The sequence below is a fragment of the Geospiza fortis genome, unplaced genomic scaffold, assembly GCF_000277835.1.
Source record: "Geospiza fortis unplaced genomic scaffold, GeoFor_1.0 scaffold62, whole genome shotgun sequence".
Taxonomy (NCBI): Eukaryota; Metazoa; Chordata; class Aves; order Passeriformes; family Thraupidae; genus Geospiza; species Geospiza fortis.
The window spans coordinates 678,525-688,284 of record NW_005054548.1 but is presented as its reverse complement, the minus strand read 5'-3'; the positions used below and the strand labels follow the sequence as shown (position 1 = coordinate 688,284).

The 9,760-nt window shown below is 56.3% G+C and overlaps 1 protein-coding gene across 1 annotated transcript in view; it reads right to left on the bottom strand.

The window, feature by feature from the left end:
- Positions 1-9,760, bottom strand: part of LOXL3 (lysyl oxidase like 3) — a 14,211-nt gene that overhangs the window by 2,536 nt on the left and 1,915 nt on the right. The window contains 7 exon segments of the mRNA XM_031064003.1: positions 3-83; positions 602-764; positions 1,288-1,461; positions 2,166-2,320; positions 5,383-5,563; positions 6,381-6,606; positions 9,630-9,760. The exon segment at positions 9,630-9,760 is cut by the window's right edge and continues 1 nt beyond it. Of these exon segments, the coding sequence (XP_030919863.1) occupies positions 3-83; positions 602-764; positions 1,288-1,461; positions 2,166-2,320; positions 5,383-5,563; positions 6,381-6,606; positions 9,630-9,760 (1,111 nt within the window).

Sequence of the window (9,760 nt, the reverse complement as noted above, 5' to 3'; positions counted from 1 at the left end):
ACAGTGCGGCATGTGCAGGGGCCTGTCCTCGATGTACGCCGTCTCCTGCACCAGCGGCGCATGCAGCAGCAGGTCCGAGGCGGCTGGGGACAGGCGGCTGCTCAGGGACGGGCCCTGCTCTGAGCAGGGATGGGGCAGTGCCCAGGGCTGGCAGGGCTGAACCAGCCAGGGGGGATCTGTGCCCTCTGCATTGGCTGGGTGTTGGCTGACACCTGACCTCCAGCTGCAAACCCCACTGAGCACAGCTCCTGGCACCACAACACTGGTGTCTACAGAGCCCACCACCCACAGACCCCAGTGCTCAGAGTCCATGCCTGCAGACCCCACTGCCCACAGATCCCAGTGTTCAGAGTCCATACCCACAGACCCCAGTCCCTGCAGACCCCACCACCCGCAGACCCCAGTGCTCAGAGTCCACACCTGCAGACCCCACTGCCTGCAGGCCCCACTGCCTGCAGACCCCGGTGCTCAGACCCCACCGCCTGCAGACCCCAGTGCTCAGAATTCATACCTGCAGACACCACTGCCCATAGAGCCCACAGCCCCTCTCTGCAGAACCCCCACCACACACAAGCCCCCCGTTGCCCCCTGTGCCGCTCACTCTCGGAGCAGATGACGCCCGCAGCGAAGCGCGTGCCCGTGTTCCTGCAGCTCAGGCTGGCGCCGTGGTGCTGGCAGTGGCTCAGGGACATCTCGTGGCCGGCGCACTTCACCCCGCTCATGACCATCTCTGTCACGTTGCTGGCGTCCCAGTACCACGTCTCCTGGCAAGGGGGTGAGGCAGGGTGGGTGGCAGGGCTGGTGGCTGGATTGCCCAGGATCACTTATACCCAGGCTGCAGTCGAGCCCCCCACCACAGCTGCCCACAGGGGGGTGCGTCCCTCTGTCCCCATCTGTCCCCATGCAGCCCCACGGTCATTTGGGAAGTGCTGGCCGGTGCCTGTGCTCCCCAGGGCGTCACCGGGGCCCTCCTTGCTGACACCTACCGTCACAGCATGCAGGGAGTAGCCCAGGCCGAGCTGACGACAGGCCACCATGGCCTCCTTGGTGGTCCAGCCATCGCTGCAGACCGTGCCCCACTTACTGCCTCGCTTCACCTCCACGCGGCCCTCAAACTCTGTCCTCCCGCCGGCCAGGCGGATCTGCGGGGAAACCCTGGGGCCGTGAGCGGGCACCCCACGCTGTGCCACCTCCTGTCCCACTCCATCCCCGTCCACCCCTGTCCCCAGCCCCGTGAGCTGTGGTGGTGGCTGCTGCTGCCCTGGCCAAGCTGGTGCTGGCACCTACTTGTAAGCCGTGGTTAGCGAATCCCAGCCCCAGCTGGCGACAGGCCACCATCGCCTCAAGGGTGCCCCAGCCTTCGCCGCACACCAGACCCCAGCGGGGCTGGTCCCCGTCGCCAGCCCCCACCGCCACCTCGACCCGCCCCTCGAAGCGGCTCCGGCCCCCGCTCAGCCGAATCTGCAGAGAAAGGCGGTGGCAGCATCATCACCGTCACAGGCGATGCTCCCCCTGCACGCAGGGCTGTCCCCAGCCCCTGTCCCGGGCCGTGCTGCAGTGCCTGCACACGGGGATGAGGGAGCCAGGAACTGAGCAGAGCCAAGCACAGCTTTAGTTGGCAGGGAACTTGCTAAAACTGGTGGATTTGGGGACAACAAATCGCTTGTGAGTTTGGGAATTGTCTCACCAGCTCAGGGAAAACAGTTCATTTTGAAATGGCATCATTTCAGAAATGACAGGTGTGAGAGAGTTAAAGATCATTTAAAAAAGCTCAAAGTGGATGAAACGATGGGCCAGGGCAAGCAGGAACAAGTGGCTCAATTTGCTTGTTTCATCACAGGTTAAAAAAAATCTCTCTTGGTTATCCCACAGTGATTTTTTTTCTGGTGTTTCTGCTGGGGAGTGGGCACAGGCTGGCAGCAGGAAAAGCAGCAGGGAGCAGCACCCACAGAGCACCCAGAGCCCCCACAGCCTCCCCTCCACCCTCTTCCTCACAGGGATTCCCACCCACAAAACCCCCAATCTCCCAGGACAGGGGGAAATGTGTGGGGTGCAGAGCAGGAGAGATGAGGTTCCCACGGGTTCTGTGGGCCTTTCCCAGCCCCTCACTCCGAAGCCCCACTGCTGGGAGCCCCCTGGAGCCAGCAGATCCCCGTGGTGCGCACCAGGTTCTCGTAGCCCATGTAGGGGATGTTGCAGCGAACAGCAGCGTCCTCCGTGTGCTTGCAGTCCTCCTGGGTGATGTTCCTGAAGGGACAGTTCCACAGGGACTTCTCGGTGCCCCGGCACTGCACCTCGTTCAGGTGGATGGGGCCCGTCCCTGCAGGAGAACAGCAGAAATCAGGGCCCTGAGACACAGGGATGCTCAGGGCTGTTGGCACATTTCTCTTCCCAAGGATTTCTGAGAATCACATTCTCTGAACCTCAGAGAAAGGGAAAACACAATTCTTAGCACTTGCTGTGCCTGTGTTGTGCCAAAGTAGAATGCAATATGGAGATTGTTTATCCAAAGTGATGGGGTTTTGTTTCCTTGGCCTATCAGGACCTAATTGACCTCTCCTGATACAAAATACTAGGCCCAGAAGGACTAGCCAACCTGCAACTAATAGCAACCAAAGCTGCCACCACCCTCCACTCCAGCCTAATCAAAGCTTACTTAGGATCATTCGCTTTATCCATCCTCATCATCCTCTCTGAACCTCAGAGAAAGGGAAAACACAATTCTTATCATTTGCTGTGCCTGTGTTGTGCCAAAGTAGAATGCAATATGGAGATTGTTTATCCAAAGTGATGGGGTTTTGTTTCCTTGGCCTATCAGGGCCAGGTGTGTGTATGTGTGTTGGGACTGTTGGGTGACAGACATGAGATTCAGTGTAGTGTGTGCAGAGCGAGCGCTTGGCAGGTTCAGTTTAGATGAAATGTATATAATATAGTATAATAAAGTAATTCATTAGCCTTCTGATATCCATGGAGTCAGATGCCTCATTCTCTAGCCTGCCTTTGATTTGCAATACAGGGCCACCCATGTCCCCAACTCTTCCCTCTGTTTTTGGCAGGTCTGAGGGAGTTGGACACTCCAGCCTCCACAGCTGCTGCCTGGGGCAGTGTGGTTGAGTGGCTGTGGTCCCACTGGGATGCTCCATACGTATCCCAGTGCTCACAGGACACCCCAGCCAAGCAAAGCCTGGGTAAGTGCCTCATCCTCAGCTCCAGGACGGGATGCTTGGTGCTGTAGCAGCCACAGGGCCTGCAAGGCCTCCCTGGTGGTCAGTTGCCTAAGATAAGAAATGCCTAGTCGTGATGACTGGACCAAAAGAAGCTTCTCTTCCACCTTCAGACTCTCTGTATGACAATAAGGTCACTTTTGCCTCGACCCTTACTATGGGACTGTTCCCAAAACCCCTCTACCCTATATAAACCCCTATTTCTGTGCTGTTCAGCAGAAGAGCTGTCACTGTCACCCTTTGCAGAAGCTGCTAATAAAGACACCTCTGTGGAACTGTGTCACATTCACATTCTCTGAAAAATCCATTCACCTAGGGTTTTTCTCCTGGGAAGCTGAGAAGCCTCAGAGAACAAAGGTAAAACAATTCTTATCTCATTTGCTTCTCCTATGTTGTGCTCACAGGTGGAATGTGGTTAGAGATTGTTTACCAGAGGTGATTGTTTCACTGGATTTCTGGTGTGTTTTGACTTATTGGCCAATCAGTGCCAAGCTGTGTTGGGACTCTGGAAAGAGTCATGAGTTTTCATTATTATCTTTTTAGCCTTCTGTAAGTATCCTTTCTGTATTCTTGAGTATAGTTTAGTATAGTATTCTTTCATATAGTATTTTAAAATAGTAAATTAGCCTTCTGAGAACATGGAGTCAGATTCATAATTCCTCCCTGTTACCTTGATTTTTTAAGATTTTCTACACCTTCTGATGTTTACATTCTTGTACCTAACTTTCTTACACACTTTCTGTAAATAACTTATTGTTTTGCATTCCTTTATAGAAGAAAAGAAATTTAATAAACTGGTAGTTTGTCCAGTGCCATTGGAGAGGTGGCACTTTCACCCTCCAATCCACTGTCACTTTCAGAAATCTATAAATATTAGAGTCAGAAAATAAACTTCCCTTTTTTTACCTTAAAAACAACAGTGTGTGCACGTTGTGTTATTTCACGTTCTATAGTGACACCTCCCTGCCACGAGGGTTCCAGCAAATACTACAGAACCTCATACAACTCTTCTCCCAAGTCTGCCAAGGCACTTAGCAAGCAAAGAGCTGAAATTACCGAGAGCTGAATTCAAAGAGCTGATCTCACTTAAGAGTTGATCTGCTTGCTAAGATTGCCTGGAGCTGGGAGCTTGCCTGAGGGACACGGACAAGTGGAGTGTTGTGGTGTGATGTCATGGTTTGCCTCAGATACCCGGGTTCCTCCCTGAAGATTTCTTCCCCAGGTGTGTCAGTCTCCTCTCCCTCCCCCTCCCTTGCCCCCTGCCCAGCACTGTCTGCCAGTCCTGGCATTCCAGAAGGGTGTTGAGTGATTGGCAGAGTTCAAAAGATGCCTCCACCCCTGGAGGACATTGGGCCATCCAGGTGTCCTTTGTCCCTTAAGACTCCCCCGTACCTGGTTGGTGGCTCCTACCCCTTCCCTCCCCCTCTCCCCGGGGTTAAAAGGAACAGGAACCACACAGTCAGGGAGTTCTGTTGGAACTGTAACTGAATTCAGAGGCCTGAGGGCCACAGTAAAGCTCTGAATCAAAACCCTCCATCAGAACCGACTCCTTTCCTCCACCATCGCCCTAAAGCTTCTCCCCAAGAGGGAAACCTGAGGGGCATCAGAGCTCCTGTATGCCTGGACTTGTCTCCAAGCGCCCAGCTGCAGCATCTGAGGGTTCAGGAGGCAAGATGGAGGGAACTGGGTGTGTCAAGCCTTTCTCCTTCTTCTTCTTGGCCGCCATCTCCTGCTGTGATGTTGGCACTTACAGATTGGTTTAGAGTAGAACCTCACTGTCTAACATAGGTGATGGGTATTGGGAAGTAATTGTAAACATTGTACACGTAGTTTTTAGTATAGAAAGATAACACTGCCCCAGGGGCAGGCAGAGTGCCTGGAACTGTCTTGCTGAGCTGACCTCGGCAGGGCAGGAGAAAATTTTTTTAAGATAACATAAAATAAACAACCTTGAGACCGAGAAATGAAGAGCCCTGACTCCTTCTTCAAGCGCCGGGCTGGGAAAAAAAACTTTCTAACTTTTCTCGGGGTCACTCTGACCAGCTAGAGATCCTGATAAGCAAGACTTTGCTATCCAGACACCTACAGCAGCCAGGGTTGGAGAGACCCCAAGAACCCCCTGCTGTAATAAATCAACCCCTCCGCCCTGCAGCCTCACCTTGGCCCATGCGTGCCCCGGTGAGAGCCTCCTTGGCGCTGCCGAAGCCCAGCTCGCGGCACACCACGCTGGCCGACTGCAGGTTCCAGCGGTCGTCGCAGATGGTGCCCCACTCGCTGCTCCTGAGCACCTCCACGCGGCCCTCGCCCACCCTGGCGCCGCCCTTGAGCCGGATCCGGGGCTGTGGGAGCAGGGACAGGGGTGGGACAGTGTGGGGTGGCACACACAGCGCTGGGATGTGCAGGAACAGGACATTGTCCCCACCTCCCGCTCCGGAGCCGGTCACCTGTCAGGACCCAGGACATCCCTCTGGCTGTCCTGAGCAGCCAAGACCCCTGCCAGGGGGCTCAGAGACTGTGGTTTTGATTATGACCCATGGAGCAAGTTACCAACCTTAGACTAAGATCTGCAAACCATGACAAATTAAGTACAATAATAGTGAATTTATCACAAGTTGAAAAAGTAGATTTTGGGGTTTTTAGAATGGGGATTCAGGGGGGCAAGATGGAGGGATCTGGGCGTGTCCAGCCTTTCTCCTTCTTCTTCTTGGCCTCCATCTTCTGCTGTGATGGTGGCACTTTTGGATTGGTTTAGAGTAGAAGCTCACTTCTAACATAGGTGATAGGTATTGGGAAGTAATTGTAAATATTGTACACATAGTTTTTAGTATCAAGACATAACACTGCCCCGGGGGCAGAATGCCTTGGACTGTCTTGCTGAGCGGACCTCAGCAGGACAGGAGAAAGAATTTTATAGATAAGAAACAATAAACAACCATGAGACTGAGAAATGAAGAGCCCTTACTCCTTCTTCAAGAGCTGGGCTGGGAAAAGAGACTTTCTAACTTTTCTCGGGGTCAGTCTGACCAGCTAGAGATCCTGACAGTCACCCAGCAACTCGCACACCTGCAGAGCCCAGGGGACACAGCCTGGCCCAGAGTGTGGCACTGTCCTGCTGTGGGCCACCACAGAACTCACCCCCCTCCCTGCAGGGCTCACCTGGCCCTGCTGCTGCTGCTGCTGGCGCTGTTTCTTCTTGTGGGCACTGCCAGTGGCGAAGAGGGGCCCTGGCACACAGCTGACCACGGCGGGCATGCCCGAGCTGCAAGCTGCTGAGGAGTTGCCCCGGTAGAACTCGAAGGAGCACATGGACAGGTGCACCTCTGTCCCCGTGCAGGACACCGAGTGCAGGCGGTAGTTGAGCTGCTGCCGCTCTGTGAAGAGCCTGTGAGGGGGAGAGGAGCCCTGAGCCACGGCCAGAGTGACCAGTGGCACTGGAGGTGTCACCAGCCACCCTGCCTGCAGCTGTATGCGCTGGCTGTGCCCCTTGCCCTGTCCCCAGGGTGACACATGGTGCCTGCCACCCCTTGCCAGGTGCCTGTCCCACACCCCCAGCAGCACAGGGATGCAGGTGGGGGCACACACAGCTCTGGAGCTCCTGCCTCTGGCTCTCCACAGAGCCATTTACCTCTTCTTGGGCCCTACGTCCTCCCTGCGCTTTTGTTTAGGCTGAGATTTGGAGGCCAGCCTGGAAAATAGAAAACAACCATCACAAAGCCTGGGGTTTCAGGCTGTCACCTCTGCCCTCAGCAGTGACACAGGGAGCACAGCCTGCCCTAGCTTCGCTGCAGGCTGAACTGGGCACCTTGGCACCCATGTGCATCCCCGTTGTGTCACACAGGGGTGCAACAGCATCATCTGCTGCCAGCAGTGTGACACAGCCACACTCCACAGCAATGATGCAGTTTCCTGCATGCGTCCCACCAGGAAACTGCTGGATGCAGCCACATCCTGCTCTGCCTTGTCACAGACCAAAAGATCAAACACCAGCAGCCACCATTTGATCAGTCAGGTGTGGTTGTGTCCGTGTCCTCATCCAGACACCATGCCACCACTGTGCCATGTCCCCAAGGTGCAGGACACCCAGCAAGCAGCCCAGGCAGCCCCAGGGTGCTTGCCCTGGGATCATGGGACATGGTAGGACTTGCTGCAGGCTGGCAAGGACTGCTGCCAGTGAGGGAAGCAGCCCTGGCACAGGCTGAGCCATGAGGGGAAGCTGCTCAGCACACACAAGGTGGAGGTGCAATCCCAACATCCTCAAATGCTTGTTTCCCTCAGGGAGGAAGATGCTGAGCGGAGCCAAAACCCCAGAGCCCACAAGGAGTGGAGAGCAGAGTGGCCCAAAGGAGGGCAGGGGACTGCCAGCCCCAGGGACCAGGCAGAGCCAAGCCTGGCCACTGTCCCCACAGGTTGGTGTCAGCTGCACAGCCCAGCGAGCCCAGGACACAGCACAGGGCTGGGATTCACACAGCCAGAGGGCATCAGTGCCCAATCCCACTCAGGAAACCACATCTGGATCTGGGCTCCCAGGACAAGAAGATGCCATGTGTGTGGTGTGAGCCCCAGGGAGAGCAGCCAGACAGAGGCCTGGGAGGAGATGGGGGTGTGGGACTGCTCCAGCCAGGGCTGAGCTGGGAGCTCTGAGGATCCTGGCTCTTCCAGCAGCCAGGGAAGAGCACAAGAGGAAAGAGGCATGACTGACAACAAAAGGTTCAGGCTCAGGGTAAGGAAAACCTCTTGCCCATGAGGGCTGTTCCACACTGGAGCAGAGACCACAGGGCTGCTGAATTTCCATCCTTGGAAGGTTTCAAAGCCAGCTGGATGAAATCCTGGGTTTAACCTACAGCTGGCTCTGCTCCACACAGGGAGTTGGACCAGGACTCCCAGAGGTCCCTTCCAGGCTGGATTAGCCTGTGCTTTCATATGACTGTGGCTGTGCAGCCCCAAATTGATCAGCCCCTACAAAACAATGTGGCTCCCTGGAGCCAGTTCCTGCTCAGGGCAGAAGGACAGGACTGCAGCCTCATAGAGACACAAAACATTTCTCCCAGAGCTGCAGGGAAAGGGGCAGTCAGCACCAAACCAGCCAGGAAAAAACACACTGGAGCAAACAGAACCTTCAGGTGGGAGTTGAGGAAACCCATGGGATGACCCTGTCTGAATTCCCACCACCAGCTGCAGGAGCTGGCAAGGATGACTGCTGGGGACACAGACCTGGGAGTGTCACAAGAAAGAGCTCACAGTGGGTGTAGGGCACATTCAGCACCAGGGAAGGCGGTGGGACTGGGGCTCAAGAAAGAGATGCCTCTCTGCCCCAGCCCAGAGAGGATGGGCTCTGGCTCACTGTATCCACCAACAGATCCAGCAGCAGGGTTCAGGGATGGAGGGAAAAGGCAGCCAGACCATCCCCTGGGCCTGGCAGAAAGGCAGCAAGAATGAGCAGGCAGAGGATGAGTAGCAGACCCCAAGCGGATGTGGCACTCAGGGCAGGACCTGCCACACTGTGCCCATCAGCACTGCTGAGCACAGGCTCTGGTGCCCACACCAGCCCATCCTGCAGGGAATGGAGGGGTGCACAGCCTTTCCAGCATCCCCAGCGCTGCTTTCTGCAGAAAGCAGCCCATTTCCACAGCCCTTCCTCCCCATCCACCAGTAGAGACAGCTCTGCTCCAAGGCCACCTGCTGCCCTCCCAGGGTGCCAGGACTCCTGCCTGGTGAGCAGGACAGGGCTGCTCTGCCTGGAGCATGACCAGCCTGGGAGAGAGATCGTCTCTTGTGGGGAATGGGGGACCCCAGCACGCCCAGGCAGGTGCCCTGGGGTGGGGTTTGTCCCACTGGGCCAGCACAGCCCAAGCCTTCAGTCTGCTCTGTCCAGATCTGTTTGTGCCCAGATCCATTCTGACAGCAGAGCCAGGTGGGGCTGGACAGCCCAGCTCTGCCATGGCTCAGCAGATGGGGCCCTTGCCCCTTACCTGCTGCCCAGCCTGGGCCCCTTGGTCCTGGCTGCTCGCCTCAGCCTCCTGTGGAGCAACACCAGCTCAGGACACACACAGTGCCAGGCACAGCGTGTCCCTGCCCCTTGCTCAACCCAGGGTGTGGCTGGAGCATCCCCTGATGGCTGCAAACCTCCCCTAGGGCTGGGGACAGCACTGCCAGGGAGCAAAAGCACTCCCCTTTGCTGTAGGGTGTGTGGTGGCCACCCCATGGCCCCCCAGCTTGGTTAGCAAGTGCCCAGATGTCCACCTGGGGCTTGGACTGGTGAGCAGCAGGGTGGGAGGGATTTTAGGAGCCACAACACCCAACAGCACAGCCTGTGCTGTGCCCCCAGCACCACCCCATGCCCCTGGCACCGTCCCCATCCCTGCTTGGACACCCCACCCCTGTGTGCTCCCTGCCGGCCTCACTCACCTGTAGAAGTTCCTGTTGACTTTCTTCTCTGCCGGGAAGCCCATCATGCCGCAGACCACGCGGCTGTTGTGGCTGTCCCAGCCCTGGTCGCAGATCTGTGCCCAGCTGTCCTTGTAGCGCACCTCCACGAT